The sequence below is a fragment of the Artibeus jamaicensis genome, unplaced genomic scaffold (assembly GCF_021234435.1).
Source record: "Artibeus jamaicensis isolate MK-2021 breed Jamaican fruit bat unplaced genomic scaffold, CSHL_Jam_final contig_3230, whole genome shotgun sequence".
NCBI lineage: Eukaryota > Metazoa > Chordata > Mammalia > Chiroptera > Phyllostomidae > Artibeus > Artibeus jamaicensis.
The window spans coordinates 4,078,734-4,100,749 of NW_026521764.1; the positions used below are offsets into that span (position 1 = coordinate 4,078,734).

At 38.1% G+C, this 22,016-nt stretch overlaps 2 protein-coding genes across 11 annotated transcripts in view; one reads left to right on the plus strand and one right to left on the minus strand.

The window, feature by feature from the left end:
- Positions 1-8,674, plus strand: part of NFE2L3 (NFE2 like bZIP transcription factor 3) — a 30,142-nt gene extending 21,468 nt beyond the window's left edge. Inside the window, exons 2-6 of one of the 5 annotated variants that reach the window (XM_037126524.2) lie at positions 2,725-2,808; positions 3,211-3,294; positions 4,386-4,469; positions 5,071-5,154; positions 5,828-8,674. In XM_037126524.2, coding sequence (XP_036982419.2) covers positions 2,725-2,808; positions 3,211-3,294; positions 4,386-4,469; positions 5,071-5,154; positions 5,828-7,090 — 1,599 coding nt within the window. In that variant the 3' untranslated portion in view covers positions 7,091-8,674. The remainder of the gene's footprint in view (positions 1-2,724; positions 2,809-3,210; positions 3,295-4,385; positions 4,470-5,070; positions 5,155-5,827) is intronic. The other 4 variants (XM_037126519.2, XM_037126522.2, XM_037126523.2 and 1 more) reach the window with 4 other exon arrangements.
- A 2,375-nt stretch (positions 8,675-11,049) lies between these two features.
- On the minus strand, positions 11,050-21,993 carry HNRNPA2B1 (heterogeneous nuclear ribonucleoprotein A2/B1). Of its 6 annotated transcripts, XR_005079746.2 has the most exons (14): positions 21,801-21,993; positions 18,977-19,012; positions 18,767-18,877; positions 18,440-18,586; positions 17,971-18,181; positions 17,728-17,829; positions 17,570-17,650; positions 16,445-16,507; positions 15,161-15,280; positions 14,787-14,909; positions 13,610-13,693; positions 12,540-12,767; positions 12,127-12,259; positions 11,050-11,594 (listed from the first exon to the last, which is right to left on the minus strand). XR_005079746.2 is itself a non-coding variant. In XM_037126528.2 (12 exons), exons 1-11 carry the CDS (start codon positions 21,804-21,806, stop codon positions 13,632-13,634), a joined length of 1,062 nt encoding a protein of 353 aa, XP_036982423.1. In that variant the 5' UTR covers positions 21,807-21,993; the 3' UTR covers positions 11,050-11,594; positions 13,610-13,631. The 6 variants fall into 6 exon arrangements, 4 of the variants coding, with proteins under 4 accessions (XP_036982423.1, XP_036982420.1, XP_036982425.1 ...); XR_005079745.2 differs by lacking the exon at positions 12,540-12,767; XM_037126528.2 differs by lacking the exons at positions 12,127-12,259; positions 12,540-12,767.
- Positions 21,994-22,016: the final 23 nt, after the last annotated feature.

Here is a 22,016-nt window from a genome sequence, read left to right on the forward strand (position 1 = left end):
GGCATGGAGGTTCCACAGACTTTAAACCACTTACCACTTCACCTGAAAGGTGAAACGTTGAGGGTCTTGTCCTGCTGGTTTTCTCAGCCATGATTGCCCCAGGTAGAGCTTGGGGCTGTGCCTCGAACACCCTCGGATGGAGGGTACTGTGCCTTGGACTTCTTCAGACAACCCATTGCTATGTCCTTGGCTGTGTAACATTTAATCGGAAAACAGCTTTGCTCTCTTTGCCCACCCTCCATTCCCAACCTTCCAGCCTGTTCTCGCCAGTTGAGGAGACCAAGGCCTTCCCTGTGCCTGGAGTGAAGTATCCGGGGTAGTCCTTGTGATTTCTAGATAATCAAATTAAAAGAAAAAACATTTGGGAGGAGGCAGTTCAGCCCACTTTCCCTAGAGCCTCAGTCACCTTTTTTGAGGGAGATGTTTTATCACAGTCTTATCACTTCACTGTTTACAGATTTATGCTGTTGATTCAGATTTCTCCTGGGTATGCCTTTGCCTTGACTCCCTCACTGGGCTTCCCAGAAAAGCAGGAACCTTGTGTTTTCTACTTCTCAGAATTACCTGAATTAACTCACTACTAGATACATAGTAGGCACTCATTAAATGCCAATAATGAAAAGAGAGGTGAAGTGGGGTGCATTCTTAGAAAATCTAAACTACAATTTAAAGTAGGACAAATACCAATTTGGACAAGACTTCCCAGAAACACATTAATCACTCAAAGCAAGGCATTTGTGCCTCAGTCCTTGAACTTGGGCTTGGCTGCTCATTTGCACCTCCAAGTTCCGGATCTGTGCATCTTGTTAGGTTAGCATCCACTTACTCTTCTACTGAGATGTGGTGCTCTTACAGTTTGTTGAAGTAGTACTTATTTCCATTCTTTCTGGTGATAATCCTGGGTGATAACCAGGGCAAATGACATAATTTGGTATTTAACAGCGCCTTCCACTGCAGACTTAGACTGCTGGCTATTAATGGAAACTAAATACACTATATGTAAATTAACTGGCCTGAAGAGAATTCCTTCTCGCTATAGACAAATTGAGTTTATATTAATGTTTTGCTTTTAAAAGATAGGTCTTATAAAGTTAAATGTGTGTGCATGGCATTCTTTGAATATTCCTAGTCATCTCTGTTCAAAATGAAATGAATTCTTGATCCAAAATGGAACTGTATTTGTATTTTATGGTAAGATTTAGAAAAGTCTGACTTAAAAAAAAAAGAAGACTGACCACTTCCTCCCAAATGAAATCTAACTGAAAGTATGGAGTATGTCTTTTGGATTATTTGGAAGAATAGCTGGATAGTCCATTTCTGTGGAAGATTTTTACCCAGCTGAAGAGGAAAAATAAAGCAGTTAGATTTTGAAATGGATTAACCAATTTCTGTGAAAACAAGTGTCTCAAAAATGGTTCCATATAATTTAAATGTGGTAGACAGAACTCTGCTGCTTAATGAATTCATATAGAATGATGTATGCTCTACATCATTCTACTGAAGGAACCCAAAGCCAGATACAGCTTCTGGTCCACACTACCATTATTATCAGGAACCCTGAGCCAAGAAGGCGAAGTTTAGAAAATGATATAAAAATTGGTCCTTGCAGCCCTGGCTGGTGTGGCTCAGTGGACTGAGTGCCCATCTGTGAACCCGGAAGGTCACAGGTTTAATTCCTGGTCAGAGCACAAGCCTGGGTTGTGGGCCAGGTTCCCAGTTGGGGGCACATTGAGAGGCAATGAATCGATGTTTCTTCCCTTTTCTTTCTCCTTCCCTCTCCTCCTTCTCTAAAAAAATAAATAAAATCTTTAAAAAAGAATACTGATCCTTGCAGAGGAAAAACAGAAAACTGCCTTATAGTTAGTTGGTGACCCTTGATATGTGGGATCCTTACAGAAATAGCTGTCAACGAAGATGAACTCTCTGATAGTCCCAGGAGAGATCAGAAAGCATATAGAAGTAATTTTTGAAGTTTATGGCAAAATGTTTCCAAAACTAAAATGATGTTATGACTCAGAGGAAAGGAATATAGAATCCCAAGCCGACTAAATACAAAGTCCCAAACATATCAAAGTGAAATGGCCAGACAGCAAAGAATAAAAAAGTCTTTAATTATCAGAGGAAAAAAAGAGAATTGGCTATGAAAGACAGTTTGCAAACAAATCAATAGTAATAAATGCCTGAGGACAAAGTACTGAGGGGAAACATTAAACCTGATAATCTTGCCAAATAAATTAGCATTTAAACATGTGAGCAAAATAATTCCAGGTTATGAAAACTAAGAGTTTACTACTTGCAGCCTATCCAAAAAGAGCTATTAAAGGAGGTATTTCAGCAGGAAAAGAACTGAACCTTGAAGGCAGGTGATGCAACGGTGAGTAAAGATGTTATTAGTAAAACATTTTAGTACATCTAAATACATATTTGATGGTACAGTTAGATAATTTTGTAGCAAGTTTGGAGGGTCAGCTGTGGAGGAGCAAAATAAGATGAAACTAACAATTCTAGGCAAAAATTATATGAAGGATAGGGCAGGAATGGGGAGGGGTTTCAAGTTGAAGGCTTTCATTAAGGAAGGATATGTGAGAATATTGAGTACCTAAAAGAGGGGTATAAAAACCCAACATGGAGGTAAGACCTGGTTGTCCTTTCAAGATAAAACCTAAAGTCCCAGGCAACCACTTCAGTGTTTTAATGAGTGGTGCACCTTTTGTGTTTTTCTAGAGACATCTAAATGGAACTGACACATCTTTCTCTCTCGAAGACTTACTTCAGTTGCTTTCCTCACAGTCTGAAAATTCACTGGAGGTAACTGGTCTGATTTACTTTAAAAATAGACATACCCTACTATCAACTAACACTGTACTTCACTCTAGCTATTTTTTTTTTCCTTTCCCTTCGTTAAGAGAGGGAGAGAAACATAAATGTGTGGTTGCTTCTCACACCCCCTACTAGGGACCTGGCACTCAATCCACCGAGCCACACTAGCCAGGGCCACTATAGCCGTTATTATCAATGATCTTTCACAATGTGAATTTAAACTGTTCACAAAGATGAGAGTTGCATCTTAAAAAACAGTAAAATAAGATTATAACAACGTTAGAATGATCCAATAACATGGAGCTCCAATGGCACAACCGGTTAGCACATGGTATTTACACAACAGCCTTTTAATGTAATGAACCGTGCACCTTTTGTGTGTTTCTACAGAGACATCTATATGGGACTGACACATCCTTCTCTCTCGAAGACTTACTCCAGTGGCTTTCCTCACAGCCTGAAAATTTACTTGAGGTAACTGGAACCTTGGCTTTTATCCTTGCAGGAAAATATGAATGAGGACAGTTCTTCCACCTGGAGGACATAGTTGTTTAAATATAATAAGTATCCAACACATAATTCTTTAGGCACGCAGATTTAGGATTATTTTTAATAGAAACACTTCAACTTTGGAGAATTAGCCAAATATGTATACTGTTCCTTCAAGCAATAATCACAAAGGCCTAAGAATATTTATATAATTCATACTGGATCAAAATGGCAGTAAACATTTGACAAACTGAGGCACCTTTATTTTTCTGGTAGCATTTGTCTTCATTATACCTTATTTGTCTAATTTACTTTAAAAAGAAGGAAACCCTGTGCTCAACCAACACTATACTTCTCTGTAACTATTATTATCCACGATCTTCCACAATGTGGATTTAGACTGCAAGCAGCAAGGATGAGAGTTGCGTCTTACAAAGTAGTAAAATAAGCCCCAACTGGTGTGGCTCAGTGGATTGAGTGCCGGCTTGCCAACCAAAGGGTCACAGGTTCAATTCCCAGTCAGGGCACATGTGTGGGCTGTGGGCCAGGGCCCTACTAGGGGGCATAAGAGAGGCAACCACACACTGATATTTCTTTCGATTTCTCCCTAAATTCCCCTCTCTCTAAAAATAAAATCTTTTTAAAAATGAGGTAAAATGTAAGATTATAACAAAGTTAGAATGATCCATAACCTGGAGGTCCAGTGGTGCACTCAGTTAGCACATGGTACTTACACAATGGCCTTTTATTTTATTTTTTTTTAATATTTAATCATGGCAGCAATTTGTGGTGATAAGAAGCAGCTGTTCTTTATTTTTTTTTAAATATTTTATTTATTTATTTTCAGAGAGAGAGGAAGGGAAGGAGAAAAAGAGGGAGAGAAACATCAATGTATGGTTGCCTCTCATGTGTCCCCCACTGGGAACTGGCCTGCAACCCAGGCATGTGCCCGGACTGGGAATCGAACCGCGATCGCATGGTTCGCAGGCCCACGCTCAATCCACTGAGCTACGCCAGCCAGGGCCACAACAGCCTTTTAATGAATGGTGGGTGCACCTTTTTTGTTTTTTCTACAGAGACATCTAAATGGGACTGGCCCATCTTTCTCTCTGGAAGACTTACTTCAGTTGCTTTCCTCACAGTCTGAAAATTCACTTGAGGTAACTGGACCCTTCATTTTTATCCTTGCAGTAAATATCTGCACTCACCTCTGTGAATAAATGTAACTTTTACACTTGGAGGATGTAGTTGTTTAAATACTTATGTCATAATATCCAACACATCATTCTTTAGGCATGCAGACTTAGGATTACTTTTAATAGAAACACTTCAACTTTAGAAAATTAGCCATTATTCCTCCAAGTAATAATCACAAAGGCCTAAGCAATACTGAATCAAAATGGTAGTCACATTTGACAAACTGAGGCACCTTTATTTTTCTAGTAGCATTTGTGTCTTCATTATATTTTATTGGTCTGGTTTACTTTTAAAAAGAGGGAAACCCTACGCTCAACCAACACTATACTTCACTGGATAGCTTCACGTGGATAGCTGTTATCCACGATCTTCCACAATGTGGATTTAGACTGCAAGCAGCAAGGATGAGAGTTGCATCCTAAAAAGTAGTAAAATAAGATTGTAACAATGTTAGAGTGATACAGTAACATGGAGGTCCAGTGGTGCAGTCAGTTAGCACATGGTACTTACACAACGGCCTTTTAATTTAATGAATGGTGGTTGCACCATTTTGTTTTTCTACAGAGACATCTAAATGGGACTGGCACATCTTTCTCTCTGGAAGACTTACTTCAGTTGCTTTCCTCACAGTCTGAAAATTCACTTGAGGTAACTGGACCCTTGGCTTTTATCCTTGCAGGAAATACCTGCAGTCACCTCTGTGAATATAACTTTTACACCTAGAGGACATAGTTATTTAAATATAATCCAATGCATCATTCTTTAGGCATGCAGATTTAGGATTACTTTTAATAGAAACCAACTTTGGAGAATTAGCCAAATATGTGTACTATTCCTCTAAGTAATAATCATAAAGGTCTAAGCAAACTTATGTAATACTGGATCAAAATGGCAGTAAACATGTGACAAACTGAGTCATATCTATATTTGTTCTGGTAGAATGTATGTTTTCATTATACTTTATTGGTCTGATTTACTTAAAAAAAAACAACAAAAAAAAGACTCTTCTCAGCCAGTTCTAGTTCATTCACTACAGCTGTTATTTTCCATGATGCTCCACACTGGATTTGGATTGTTAACAGCTAGAATTGAGAGTTGTTTACAACGTGAGAATAACCTAATTTTCAAAATTGCCAATTGGGTTCACACCCTGTATTGAGTTGCCTGTATTATTTAACTGTGGAAGGCTATTCATAGCCAACAGCATATCCCTACTTGTATAGAGAAACTGACAAAAATGAATAACGAAAATACTGTATTAGGTACTAGAACTGCTGTTGAAACTGTTATGTGTATTAAAGTGTTTCTTCCCATTTTTCAGGGCATCTCACTGGGAGATATTCCTCCTCTTCCAGGAAGTATCAATGATGGCATGAATTCTTCAGCACACTATAATGTAAATATTAGCCAGGCTATAAGTCATGATGTAAATCTCCGTGAGGCCATGTTGCTGTGTCCTAACAACACATTTAGAAGAGATCTGGTAGAAAGGACTTCACAGCCACAAGAACCATTTCTGCAATTGAGTTCTTATACCACCGGTCCTGAACAGACCCTTACCAGAGCTAATCTGACAGGATTTCTTCCACCTGTGGACCATCAGATAAGGAATCTAACAAGCCAAGACCTTCTATATGACCTTAATATAAACATGTTTGATGAGATAAGTTCAGTGTCTTTGGCTACAGAAAGTTTTGATCCACTGGAAGTTTCTCACCTTTGCGAACAACCAGATTCTGATTCTGGGCTTTCCTTAAATTCAAGACACAATAGTACCTCTGTCACCAAGTCTAATTCTAATTCCTCTATGTGTGAAGGTGCTATAGGTTCTAGTAGTGACCTGGAATCTCCTACCCACTGTGCTTTAGAAGGGGCTGTAGGAGGCTACTACCCGCAGCCCACTAAGATTTGCCACATGGATCTTAGGGGTGATTCTGGTTTTCACCGGGACCTTGCATTTCAACACGTACTCCATAACCACACTTACCACTTACAGCCAAATGCACCAGAATCCACTTCTGAATCTTCTTTATGGCCCAGGAAATCACACAAAATAAGTAGATACCTCAATGACACAGACAGACACTTAAGCCGAGATGAACGCCGTGCTGAAGCTCTACACATCCCTTTTTCTATAGATGAAATTGTTCACATGCCTGTTGATTCTTTCAACAGCATGCTAAGCAGGCACTACCTGACAGATTTACAAATGTCACTCATCCGTGATATTAGACGAAGAGGAAAAAATAAAGTTGCTGCTCAGAACTGCCGTAAGCGCAAACTGGACATAATTCTGAATCTAGAAGATGATGTATGTAACTTAAAAGCTAAGAAGGAAACCCTCAAGAGCGAGCGTGCCCAGTGTAACAGAGCTATTAACATAATGAAACAAAAGCTGCATGACCTTTATCGTGATATTTTTAGTAGACTAAGAGATGATGAAGGTAGGCCAGTCAATCCAAATGAATACGCTCTTCAATGCAGCCACGACGGAAGTGTTTTGATTATACCCAAGGAACTGGTGACCTCACGCCACAGAAAGGAAACTCATAAGGGAAAGAGAAAAAGTGAGAGAAGAAATTAAAAACGGATTCCATTAATATGTATAAAGTAATGATATATGGATTACAAACCATAGAAACTGCTTCAAGGTTTACCTCAAGTATTAATGTATCTTTTAAGTACTGCTACTTGAATCACTCAGTTAACTATTATTTTGAAGCTTATATGGACAAGTTTAGGACTTCAAGATCAGACTTGTGGGAAATCTGAAGAAAGCCCCACCTTTCCATGAAGTCCTCCTGCATTATATGCACAATTTATAAATATGTACAAAGAGTAGGGTGATGTGAAAATTTCATGACTATTCCAGTGACTTTGGTATAGATATTTTTTTAGTAAGATGGTCACTTCAAAAATAGCAAACACTGGATGTAATTTTAAAACATTTCTGACTTGAAATGCAAAGTAGCCTTAATGTTCTCATTTAGTTTGTAAGCACTGTAGTGAGCTTTTCAAAAGCTATTTTAAGTGTTGTGAATACTTAAATTAGAACTTTATCTGTGGAGGTTTTATACTTGAATTTATTTTTTAAAAATTAACTTTCCCCTCATACACAGAAATTCTAAGCAAATTTACCTTGGATATTTTTCCTCCAAAATACATCCAGGAACAGAGGTAAATACCTAGTAAGTACAACAGCATGTTGGTAGACCCAATCCAAATTGACATCAGTGTAGTTCATTAAACTGATAGGGGGGATCCACATTTGGATTTAAATAGTGTATTAAAAGGAATTATAAATGGCCAAGCTCTAAACCATGGTGTCAAAAACAAAAAATGAAACTTTTGCATTAGACTCTGCCTAGATGGCTCAGTTCGAGTATCATCCTGTACAATAAAGGGTTTTGGGTTCAATCCCTGGTTGCTTCCCAATCTGTATTTCTTTCTCTCCCTTCGGTGAGGATAAAAAAAAAAAAGTGCATTAGGCTTTACTGGCTGAGAACAAAGACCTAATGTCATGGGGTTTAGAGAACAGAGGTGTGTATAGAGAAACAGAACTGGGCAATTAAAGGCAGCCTGCAGGGACGGCTTCATCCATAACATTGGTGTCTCACAAAAACATTGCAAGCCCTTACACGAACACAAACCAACAGTAGAGTCAACAGAAGAGCATAGCCTCTACAAACCAATGGACTGGAAATACTAAAACCATATGAAACATGAGAGAGAAAAAACAAGTGGACTTGAACTAACAAGAGTAGTGTTTTGATGTCAGCTATCTCTACCATAAGAATCATTTGCCCAGTGATGTACAAATCACAAGTACCAGGTTGCAAAAATGCAGTATTTTGTAAGTGAATTTTTATAATAAACTTCTCCATTTTAAATTGGGTCTAGACATTTCTTTCAAGCCCTGTATTTTGCCACAATAATGCTGCTTCATACATCCCCTCCCCTGACCAGTTTTGCACAATTATCACTTTAAATGTTGAAAGGAGTGTAATCAATTGCTGGATGTCTTAACCCTTGGTATTATTAAGACACTTTACCACAGAAATTATTTCAAGTCTACAATACAAAATTATATAGCATTTGGCTTCAAAACTATGAGGAAGCCTTATTACTCAAATACTAATTGTCAGACTCCCCCAAATCCCTGGAACTACAAAAACCACAATGAAATACTGGCAAACAACAAATTGGCAGGGGGGAAATGCACATAGTGGAGCTGCAGAACTCAGCATTTTTAACAAAATTTGTTACTAGGTCAACTAATGAAATTAGTTCCTGGACACCACCCAAGTCACACTGATTCAGAGGGTAAACTGAAGCTGTTTACTCAGCCATCCTTGATACTAGTTTTAGCAGAGACATCTCTAAGATTTCATTCTGAACTTCATATTTAGATTAAGGCACTAATAAAGTTGACTAGACTGTTGTACTAAATAAGTTCAGTAGTCTTAACATGCAGGTTTATCCTGAAACTGAAGGTAGTGTTAGAACAAAAAAAGAACACTTCAGACTTCAGGAACTAATTTCCAAAAGGCCAGGTAATCTAATTGAAATTGTATGCACTTTACTATTGAATTTACCTTCATTTACCAGACCCATTCCTTATTTAATAATTCAATGGCAAACCAGACCAATCTTATCATAAGCAAACAGATAACAGTTCCACCAAACCAAGTTTCTGCACAATGTATTATTGGTGTGAGGTTAAATGAACCAAGGGGCAGAATGAGATCTAGACCCTTACGATGATTAGCAACTAAGTACAAGTTTGTTGAGTTAGCCTTTTGCCTCCTTTAAGTGCATTTTAGGACGAGCATCTTTTTTCATTTCTGAATTTACCAGCTAACCCAAACCTAAATTCCATTTTAAATTGGTTTGAACACAAAATTAGTCTTACCTCCTTACTACAGTATTCCTGAGATCCACCGCAAACATTTGCTAAAATAACACCACCTGTGTCAACGTGAGGCCCTGCTAATAAAGTGTGCATATAATCAAATGTACACTCAAGTCTCTACCAGTGGTGCAACACAAATTTCAGTGTGTGTTGGCCCTCTGGGTTCATCAATTCTGTAAAGACCCATTTAAATAAAATCAGGTTGAGAATGTGCATGTACTTTGGGCATTGTACAGTGATCTTGCTGGGAAGGTACATACCTACTTTTTAAGCTTGTTCCTGAGTTGCAACATTCTTTTAAAGCTCCCCTACATTAATTTAGCTCAGTAATCTAAACAATTAGTACTAGTATCAATTCTTTTACAGGATCCAATTTGCATTCCTATACCAAACTGGGTTATTGAAAAGCCTATTACTATTCACTTGTAAAAATTTTCAGTCCTGTGTAGGAGCCAGCCCCCAATCAGTATTGCCTTATTAGTAATACAGGAAACCCTACTGCACCCACCAGAATAGTGACTTCCTAACATTGACACTTCTTGTTAGTGGACTACAGGAATAGGCAAAACTAACCTTGCCGCTGTCAGGCCATTTGGGATGCAGATTTACCAGTCAGTCTAGTTAATCCAACTACAATCTTGAGCTTTGGCCAAAATCAAACTGCTTCCAAATCTGGACGGTAAATACTGTGAAGTCACAAGCTTACTGGTCTAAATTTTAAGTACCGAGATGAACATTTTTGGTCACCACCCTGTACCAGCAACTTTTATAACCTGTGTACAATCTTTAAACCATCACCAAACACCTTTTTCAGGGGCACAGGCCTTTCTCCCTTCATTGTCAAATGAATTACAAAGGCCATCGATATATCATCCTAAAAGTTGCACCTCATTATATCACACATGACTTTGTTATGGTTAATTCTTGCTACCAAAGATCCTTGGACAGTAGGAAAACTGATTTTTAAACACACTTTGGACAAAGGATAGGTATTGTTTTGTAATTCATAAAGGTGTACTTTTGGTGTGTTGCATCATGTACACCAGGAGATAAAAAAGGTTGAATAGCCATCCAAAAATTACCTTTGTGAGGCTTCAGCCATATAAATTCCCATTTTAATAACCTTTCAGTTAATCATGCATTAATTTGCTATTTGTCCTGGTTAACAGTTGGGTACTTTCATTGTGCCAACCTCATTGTCAATCTAGACACTTATAACCTCCAAAAATATTTTTGAGGACAAGCCTTCCCTGAATTTCCTTGATGAATACAACCATTTTAAATCAAATAGCTCGTTTTTTGTTAATCACTGGTTTGACTTACCTGGTACCTATCAAAACCAAAAGGTGAAACCTTGCTGTTCTTCATTTTTTAAATTTCAGGTAAATGCCCAAGAAAGTCATTGCTACCCAACTTCATCCATTAACCCTTTATAGAAAGGTACTGATACTGTGTGATCTGCAATATTACTTTGCAGAACTGGAATGACAGGTTTTTGTCTCAGTGCTTTGCATAACCACTACACTACACTTGGACCACTAGCTACTTAAAGTCTCCAGTATTTTAATACTCCACCAGTGATGAACACACAAGGTCAAGCCAGAAAACTAGCAGCATTCAAACGCTGAATATACAGTGTATAAAGAATGGCATTTTTATTAGGGACAGCCAATAATGTCCACATTGGTCTTTCATGTCTATTAATACTGTAAGAAAAATGGCAATGTGCACAGCTTTGTCAAACTGCTTTAAAAATCTTGGGGATGGCAATTCTTGAGACAAGTGAATGTTTATGGAACAAGATTCACACATTTTATGTGTAAACATTACACCAAGTACTTGGGTACAAAAGAATTTATTTTATAAACTTTATATTTAAAAATAGAACTTTAATCTGTCTACTCACAAAACCTAACTTAAGACATGATACATTTATCTCTCTTGTTAATTTGATGTAACTTCTACAAACAATACTCAACTTGTAATTCTTTTATATTAAGAACCTATACTAAATGAGGTTTGTATTTTATCAGAAAACATTTCCCTTTAATCTTAGAGTGCTTTTTAAAATGAAGGCACCAACAAGAACTACTTTCAGATGATACAGAATTTCTTATTTCTTGAAGATTCTGTGGTTGACCACTTCTTCATTAGTTACCTGCAGCAAGACACCTTCCTGCCAAAGGAAAAAGAAAGTATCTGAAGAAGTTTATCATGTTTGTCCAAAGAACCTAAATAACTTCAGTGGTGGTCTTAGGATCAAAGAAGACTCACTGGTGCATACAGTAGAATATGCCCTGATTATCACATTCCTGAAAAGGCAATTAAAGCCAGGCAATCAAACTGATGACATTTAAGAAATGAATTTCAGCAGCCAACCTAAATCTCTCCTATAAGGTAGGGAATTGGGAAAGAATTACCACATTCATACCCCAGTGTTTAGCACTGGATGCACACAGTATTTATAATGTAGACAGACACTGGAAGTATAAACTATTATCTGAAAACATTCAACCATCCATCTTGCCCTACCTCTTCTTAGCCTGATCCTGATAGCATGTAAAGCTAGAACAACCATATCAAATAAAAATTCTTTATTTTTAATAAAAAAACCCCAGTTCACTCAAATGCTTGATCCAAGAAATGTGAATACACAGGGTGTAACAATGGGAATGATTTATTGAACTTGCAGCCTAACTTTTACCTACCATTTTACTACCAACACCACTGAAGGAACCAAGAAAAGCTTTATTAATCACTTGGCTTGCCTCAGCTGTTGAAATGAAGCACTTTACAGTCTTTGTGGCAGCAGAATATACTTGTCCATGGTTCATATCAATGCTAAAATTCCAGCAGGGAAAAAAATGATATGTTAAGCACCCGAATCTTCATAGAGGGGGAGGGGAAAGAAAGAAAGGGGGGAACAATCAAAATAATTTAAGTAAATGACAGATTGGAAAACAGGGTTTATAAATTACTCTCTTGAGTTTATAAATTGTTAAAACTCAATTTATAGCTATGTTAAACTACGTAAGAACCACTATACTGAAAGACCATTGAAGAGTATTAGTTTATCTTTTGGGGAGGAAAATTTAAAAAGGAAAAGTAAATAAGATCTTACCTAAAGAAGTTTAACTGAAGCTTAGAACTATTTGCTCTACACCCTCAGCTTTCGTTGGCATCCTTATAAACTACTGTAGTTAAAGCTTTGTAGAAACAGCACAGTTTTTTAAGACTGGCTGAATTTAGTAGCCGTCAAGAGTTTTCTTGTACTAGACCTGTATCCCTGAAGAGTACCTCGCTGGGGTTATTTCCTTTCCTTGCATTGAAGAAGCAGCATCTAAAAGATCTAAAAAGGTGTTTCTCCTTGCAGAGATATCCCTTAAGTTATCTAGGTAATTTAATCCTGATGAATTGCAGACAACACACTTACATCTGACCAGCATTTATCTTACACAAATACAACAACAGCTTTGCAATGGACCTTAATTATACTACCCACTCCTTAACTTATTTAAAATAAAAAGTCTATAATTACACAATTTCCTTTAGAATTATTTTATTAAATCATAAATGTACAACAGCTTCTTAACTCTACACACGCACTTAAATTTTTTAAAGGAAAAACGTTATGTCTTATTACACCATGATCCTGGCTAATAGCTTTTCAAAACTTTGAGAAAAATCTTAAAAAAGGTTTCACATGTCACCTGAAACTTACAAATTTAACATTATCAAAGAAGGAATGCTTCTACACTCTTACAAAGACCACTAGAAATAAACAACAATTAAAAAGCTAAGAAACTGTCTCAAAGGCATTTTTTTACAATCCTTCCTCCACAGTAAGGTAATGTTATTAAATAATCCAATCCATTCACAAAATGGCTCTCTGCATCTGCTCTGGTGTCTTCTGCCATATCACTGCATACTTATGCATGACTGAGATAAGTTTCCTTAACATTGTTATTTCGATAACCTGAAGCTGTTCTGTTACCTCTGGGCTCTCATCCTCTCCTATTTATACAGTGAAGCCTGTTTCAACAGAAGTAAAGAGTAAAAAAAAAATAGGTTATGAAATTATCCATCTAACCAGATTTTAAGGAAAGATAACATGATCCTAAAAAGCTTTTACTCCTGACAGCTAGATCTCCCCAGATAATAATATTATGTAAAAACTCAAAAGCTACTTACCCATTGGCAAATAGGAAGAAGCTCAATATCGGCTTCTCCCTCCATAACCCCCACTTCCTCCACTTCCTCCAGGACCATAGTTTCCTAGAATTGATAGACCAAGAGAAAGCAGACTTACTCCAATTTCTCATGATTAGCATAGTAAGTTACTAATCCTATAGAACACCTACTATACATGGTTTAAAACAGATAACTCACTGTTTCTAATTATCTTGATTACTTGGGAAATAAATTATTCAGATTCCCAGATACTGCATTTTGCTGTGTATCACACTATTGCCCACATTTTTTTAGGGAAAACTAAGGGTGCATGTTATACATGGGTAGCGCTAATTATTAATGTTTATGCTTTAAAAGTTTGACTCTAGAAAGCAGTGATATTCGTATGCAAAAAATAACCTGGAATACGACAAATCAGTTGCTCCTAAATATAACTGAAATTAAAAAAAGTTTTTTTGTTGTTTTCTCTCCTGAAAGCCTGGGCCAAAAAGGTGGGCGGCGCACTATCCACACTGCAAAATTGCATTAATCTATTTGGTCCTACTAAAAACTTTCTCAAAAATAACTTATGCCCTGATTGGGTAGCTTAGCTTGTTAGAGCTTCATCCCAAGATACCAAGGTTGTGGGTTCAATCCCTACTCAGGGAACATACAAGAATCAACCAATGAATGCATAAATATGTGGAACAACAAATCAATATTTCTCTCCTTTCCTCCCTCTCAAAAGTAGCAATATAAGTGAAAACAAAAAAGCTTGAACATTTGTGATTAACTTTTACTTTTAGAGAGACAGATAACACATGCACACTTTATACAACTTTGCAGTGTCCTTAGCAATTTTATTCGGCTCTCTTAACTAGCTAAGGAAAACACACCCCACACAAAATATCTCAACTGCTTCTCCAATTTCTAAATATAGATTCCCATTATGAATACATGAAACAATTTATTTTTGTATTATTTTCCAGATTAAGTAAACCTACTTTTGTCCCACCCTGTATTCTAAACCACTTAGTCTCATCCATCACACCAAACCCAAGCTTATATGTTAACAATTAAAGTATTTTCCACAAATCTCGATAACCCGAAAAATTGTATTATCTTTCTCATTTCAGATGTGAGAAGACTCATTTTTCCTTTAATCACACAAAATAATTTCAAGAATGTAACAAATTACCTCCACCATATGGTCCCCCCATGTTCCTGCTACCACCAAAATTTCCACTCTTCATTGGACCATAGTTAGAAGGTTGTTGGTTGTAATTCCCAAAATCATTATAATTTCCACTTCCATAATTTCCTGTAAAAAAGTTGAAATACAAGTTTTGCATAATGAACCTCAGGATACAAACATTAAAAAAGAGTTACACATGCTAAGTATTTAAAACACATCTCCCCAAAAGAGCAAATCAGAATAAATGCACAACACCTATCTACAATTCTAGTTTTTTAAGGCAGCTATTGACAACAATGAAATTTTAAAAAATCTCATTAATAAGCCATTAATTCCACTCCAAATTCCCACATAAAGGATGCAGGTGAATTTATTACCTCCTCCATAGTTGTCATAACCACCTCCGTAGCCCCCACCCTGGTTGCCATATCCAGGTCCTCCACCACCATATCCTCCTCTTCCTCCTCCATAACCAGGGCTACCTCCAAAATTGCCACCTATTATAAAATAAGCCTTTAAGTAATTACTTAATATTTTCAATGCCATTTGAACTGTCTTATCACACCCACTTCCAGCTTTCTAAAACACATTTTTACAAGTAAAATATTTGTCCTAAGAAATCTCTTCTGGAATAGCCTCTAGGACAAAAACAGGATATCCCTGTAAACATTTGGGGATGGGGACTACATACATAACAACCAACTGCATAACACCTTTATGGTAATAAATACCAATTAATATTGTTGCTCTACCTTAACACTAAAGATATTAAGGATCCTGTTAAAATACCTTGAGATACCACTTGTATTTTGCATTAAGGGTTTCCAGGGCATATGAGGTATAAGGCAAACAAAGTAAGTAGAAGGGCCACCCACCCCCGCCCCCACAGCCTCAAAGATTTCAGCACCCAACTCAGGTCTCCTTTAAGAATTACCATGTTTCCTAATAATATGCTTACTACCCTTCACCTGAGTAGAAATGAGGGGAGGACCAGATATCAGCAAACTTATAAAAGCATAGTTGGAAATAGTGAGATATACATGAGACTTGATTATGTGTAATGAGTGACAAAAATCAAGGTCTTCTACTAGCTCAGTTTTAAATGTCTTTCTTACTAGGACATTTGCCAGCAGGTATCAACCTTTATTTTGTATTCCAACAAAAACATCTAATGGGTCACTTGACATTTAACAATGGCCAACAAATCAGCTGGACCCAGAAGCACCCTTATGTATTTTGGGAATGTTCTTTTTGGTGACTTTTGGGAAATTATCCTGGGGGAACTAATCTTATTTTAAAGACTGATCACCACTCTGTTATTACATATAGCTTACAGGTTGATCATGGTGATATAAAACATTCTATACTTCCCCCAAGAAATGGTACATGAAGTTATCACATCTATGTCCATTCATGTTCAATGCTTTGGCTAGACAAACAAGTTAAGCATGATGCCATCTTTCAATTCTCATTTAAAATCCACCTGAGTAATTCTGCAACCTACAACACATACAAGTAACCTCTTTCCTCTAAATACACAAGAGCTATACCTCCACTCTCTATGAAAGGTAAGAATATAAGCCATTAAAAAAAACTAGACACACGCACAGTGGGAAATAAGTGTTTAAAGTCCCATAAATCAAAATGTGTAAGAAACTGACCTCCAGGTCCTCCTCCATACCCATTATAGCCATCCCCAAATCCACGACCACTGCCATAGCCATCTGTTGGGGCAGAAAAAATCATGGTTAATATATATAACCTACTCAGTCCTTTTTCTACCTTTCCTCCACTTTCTCCATTAAGTATCTATGGATGATTATTGGGAATCATCTCCCTTCACGCTAACACTAGAATGTTACTACTTTATTCTTAGAAATAAGCAAAAAGTGTAATGAATTAAATCTCGCCATCAGGATAACTACCCAATTTGGGGACTTGGCAAGCATAAGTTTAAGAGATTCCACTTATTTCCACACGGGAATGATAGTAAATAGAATACTGGAAAGGTTTTCAGGTTGCACCTTATTTTACTTAAGAAACATTATTTAAAGCCTAAAGCAAAAAAGTTTACTACAGATACAGACTTTTAAAAGCTCACAAGCCCTGGCTGGCGTAGCTCAGTGGACTGAGAGCGGGCCTTCGAACCAGAGTATTGCAAGTTTGATTCCCAGTCAGGGCACATGCCTAAGGTGCAGGCCAGTTCCCATCAGGGACCAGACAGGAGGCAACCATACATTGTTATTTCTCTCCCTCTTCTTCCCTTCCCCTCTAAAAATAAAATAAATAAAATCTTAAAAAAAAAAAGGCAGCTCACAAGCAAAGCTTCTATGGTACTTTCACTCATTAAGTGTATCTGATAGTTTTTACGGTGGTTGCAAAGTCATTTTGATTTAAATTCAAGACCCTAATGGATTTGATTATCTTTTAAAGATTTTATTTGTTTTTGGGAGAGACGAGATGGGAGAAAGGGAGGGAGACACATGCTCCCAACTGGGGTACCTGGCCTGTAATAACCCAGGCGCATGCCCTGACTGGGAATCAAACCATCAACCCTTTGGTTTGGTTCTCAGGCCAGCACTCAATCCACTGAGCCAAACCAGCCAGGGCAAGATTATCTTTTAACTACTACCTCTCGGTTGGCCAAATTAGAATACTCCACCTACTTAAAAACTCTTAAAAAGGAACTTCTTAAAATCAGCTCAGATTTCCTGATTCTAATGAAATGCAAGTCAGTTTTTCAGCAAGCATATTTACCCTTCTAATATCTAGAACTTAAAACTTACCAGATCCTCCTCTAAAGTTACTTCCTGGTCCTGGTCCAAAATTGCCACCGCCACCGCGTGAGTCTCCAAAACCAAAGTTGCCTACAACAAATGGCTTAATTAGCAACAAGTTATTTACACAAGGAAATTTTAAAAGAAAAAAGTGGAATTACAGTTACCTCCTCTTCCACTTCTAGAACTTTGAACTTCCTGCATTTCTTGTCTAGACAAAGCCTTTCTTACTTCTGCATTATGACCATTGATGGTATGGTATTTCTGCACTGAAAGGAAAAGTTCAGACACCATTAAATCAGCCATACCATAACTTTTATCAATGTTTACTTTTAAATAAAATTATAGGCATTAACATATCCCAAATTTAATTTATGAAAATACACACATCTAGGGGCTTATATACTTACACACAATCTTATCCACAGGATCATGGTCATCGAAAGTAACAAATCCAAAGCCCCTTTTCTTTCCAGACTGTCTATCAGTAATTATCTCAATGGTATCAATTTTCCCATATTCCTCAAAGTAATCTCTAAGATGATGCTCCTCAGTATCTTCTTTAATACCACCAACAAACAGCTTCTTCACAGTCACATGAGCCCCTGGCTTTCCAGATTCCTGTAGTAATAAGGGGGAGGGTAAGTCTTCTGGACAGAAGAAATCTAACATGGTTGAAATCATCTTTGGGTACCATAAATGACCTCTATCCTCCTGGTGGTAAAGCAAAAACTAGTGTCTTTGTAAAAGTCACTAGTCTTTCAAAAACAAGTGAGTCTAGGACAACCATCATAGCTTTTATAAGAGAAAATCCACTGAGCCAGAATACAGAAAAATTATTTCAAAATTACATTGTCTTCAAAGTTATACTATGCTCACCTCTCTTGCAACAGCACGCTTTGGCTCAACCACTCTCCCATCAATTGAATGAGGTCTTGCAGCCATTGCGGCATCAACCTCAGCCATGGATGAAAAAGTTACGAAACCAAATCCTCTTGATCTTTTGCTTGCAGGATCTCTCATTACCTTTAGAACGGAAGGGGAGGGAAGCTTTAGCTTTCGATCTGTTTACTTGATGAATTAAAAGCAGTTTTAAATGAACAGACTTAACAGTAATTTCTCCAGGATTCATTTAGCATTTTAAACACAGGAGGATCAATGATTAAAAAACTAGTATGTGAACGCACTTTTACATATTTAACGTACCACACAGTCTGTAAGTTTCCCCCATTGCTCGTAGTAGTTCCTCAAACTTTCTTCTGTGGTTTCAAAGCTCAAGCCACCAATAAAGAGTTTACGGAATTGTTCCTTTTCTCTCTGCAAAGGAAAACACCATTTCAATTTTTATTTACATTTTCTCTTTGTATATGCAGGGAATTAAATTCTTAAATATAAGGTGACCTGCTGGCAGAGTACCTTTTTCCTCTCCAAAGGAACAGTTTCTAAAGTTTTCTGGAGGGGAAAAAAAAAACTTACATCAAATTTAAACCATATGTTAAACTGTATATTAGTTGTGTTACACCAAAAATTGCGTCAGCTGAACTACACACGTTTCAGTCATAATGCTTGATTTAAAGTTACTTGACATTTCAAATACGTTTAATACCAGTTAGGGGAAAAAAAATTTCCTGAAGATAAAGGAGCAAATTTATCCCCTGGTCATTGAAGGGTTGAAGGATTATCAGAATTTGTGTTCAACTCTATATCCTAAAACAATTGGTTCCTTACTCACAAACCAGTTTATTTACCATTTCAGGATTTAAATGGTCTATTAATTATTTCCTTCATTGCTCCCTCTGGTGGAGGTTCTAATATATCACAATAAAAATCGTACTTTCCCTGCTTTACCAATTATTGGGGGTAAAAATTTAAACGTTCCATATTATGTAACAAAATATCCTTAAAATTCACTCCTCTGACCAATGAGGACTGATTTTTATGACCAACTAATGCTTAACTACACTTTAGAAAGTATTAATATTATTACATTTGGGGCACTCACATTTTGGTACTTTGACAACTCAGAAAAATCTGAATCACTATGGGGCAAACAACTATGATATAAATCAGTATATACTTTCACTGTAATCATTTCACTTTTCAAAAACTGTAAAAATGTTTAATGACCACTGTGAGTACCACCATTTACCCTTCATTGACTCATTAAAACAATAAATCAGAATGCTCACGTGTATTAAACTTATTGGCTACCTGGCAAACTACATATGTGCCTCTAATTTTACAAGCAAAAAGGAAACAAACCCAAGCTAGACTCTTTCAATCCCCATAAATCAGCAAGCAACTACGTTGCATTGACAGTACTGAATGAATTTTGGGCTTCCAGTTAAGAATTGGTGGTCATTTGGTTTCTAGGTGACTAATAAAAGTTGTTTTAAAAATATTCAGAAATGAGAATAAGTCTATTATTGTCCAGGACCAACAGCTATGTGTGTGTAATACAACTAAAACATCAAATGCAATTTTCTATGTAACAGGAAAAATTTTATTCCCAGCAAATAGCATTGACAGCTCTCAACTCAGTTTTATAGGTCTCTCCCCTCCATGCACGATATTCTCCCATCAACTTAAAAAACAAAGTAATTCAGTGTTTTCCTGAAGTTAACTGCTTTCAGGAATCTGAAAAAAATTTGAAGATTAACAAATTATCAAGCTAACTCCTCATACATTTAAATACCAGACTACTAAAGTCTATTAGTTATCTGCCATACTGACATTTGGACTCTTAAGCTAATCTTATTCTACGCTCAATTATCAGAAAAATACATTTTAAAGCCCAATAAATTATTGAAGTTAAGTACTACGTTTCTTAACAAATCACGAACAAAAGCAAAAGCTCATTACTTACCTCAAATTTCCTCCAAACTTACCCGATGTCCACTATCGATTACAAAATTTTATAAGCGTGCTTAAGGTCAAAGAAAATACCCCGGTAGAGCCCCCCCCCCCCCCGAGACCTTATGCTTACCAATGTAATCATCAACCACGATTGCAAACACAAATGAGAAAAGCAAGTAACAAAGTTCAAACACATAGCGCACAGCCTAACACTATTGTATACAGCAATACATGCATTGAGGGCTGAGTCGTGTTTTAAGTGTAGGAATTATCATTTTTCACTTTACTTCCTCACAATTTTTAACTGACCGTTGTAAGGATCCGCGGTCTTAGTAAAAAGTAACTGTCTGTATTTCTTGAAATAAAAATTGTACGATTCAAAAGGAATACTTTTGAAACGAACACCCCCCCATACACCTTTCCCCACTCATAATCAGCACTAAACTGATGCCTCCTAGTTTCGATTTTATTTCTAAAACTGCGTGCGAGACAAACTGCCTTTTTAGTCACCGCAGACCCAGAAAAAAAAACCGTTACTCAAGCTTAGGGCTAGAACACAAAATGTTCCCTTTGTCACCTGGGTCGCAAAGACCTGGGCCCGACGCCCTAGGTCGTTCTACCTAGAGGCCCGAAAGCTACGCGTAGTAGCCGGGTAGGCCGCCCCCCCCCCCCCGCGGTGGCTGCTGAACGCAATGGCGCCATTTCATCGAGAGGAAGGGAGCGCGCCTCTCAGGAGGTGCGCAGGGCTCTAAAGAGCAAAGCTCACAAAAACACTCGGAATCCACCTCAAAACCGCATGAAATCGGCCCGGGAAGAAAGGAAAATAGTTAACCACGTCTATTCTTTAACACGGGAGTCAGACTAGTGGAAATCGGCCAGTCAAAGAGAAAAACGCGGCGAGGAAGGAGGAAAATGAAAATGGCGGCCGCCAAATCCGGGGAGAGGGGGAGGGGAGGCTCTGCAGCCTCGCTCCGGAGGTCCTGAAGCCCAACCGAAACGCTCACACGCAGGGCCGCCGGGGCCCCCAAACCCGCCTACTCCAGAAGAGGTGGTAAGAATTCCCCCCTGCGCGCCACACTTCACTAAAGCGCCGCCGCGACGGCCATGTGGAAGAGCCCCATCCCCCAACCCCCAGCAAAGGGAAATGGCGCCGGCAGGCTGAGGGTGGGGAAAGCGCTGCACAAACAGGCGCCCGCAGACGATCCCTTCTCCAACAGACCCTGAGACCCACTGACCCCTCTTCAAATCTACCCGGTAACCAACCGCTTCTGAAGTGGCCCCATTTCACCGCCGCTCTCCCACGAGACGGGTGGCGATGTTCCACTGAGGCGCTAACGGCCTCGCCATGCCCTTTCCAATAACTCATTGATTTCAAACCCGTTACCTCCATCGCGGACTCAGTCGCTTCAGCCCGATTTCCCGCAGCCGAGCGAGATGAGACAGCTCTCCGCGGTCGAACGCGAGCCGGACTCGTCCTGGCGCTGTAGTGAGAACTGCCGCCGCTGGAGAAACAACAACGCTAGCGACACCTCCACACGGCGAGCCGGCGCTGCTGCTACTGCCGCTAGAGCCGCTGCCACCGCTTTTCTAGAACCTTCCC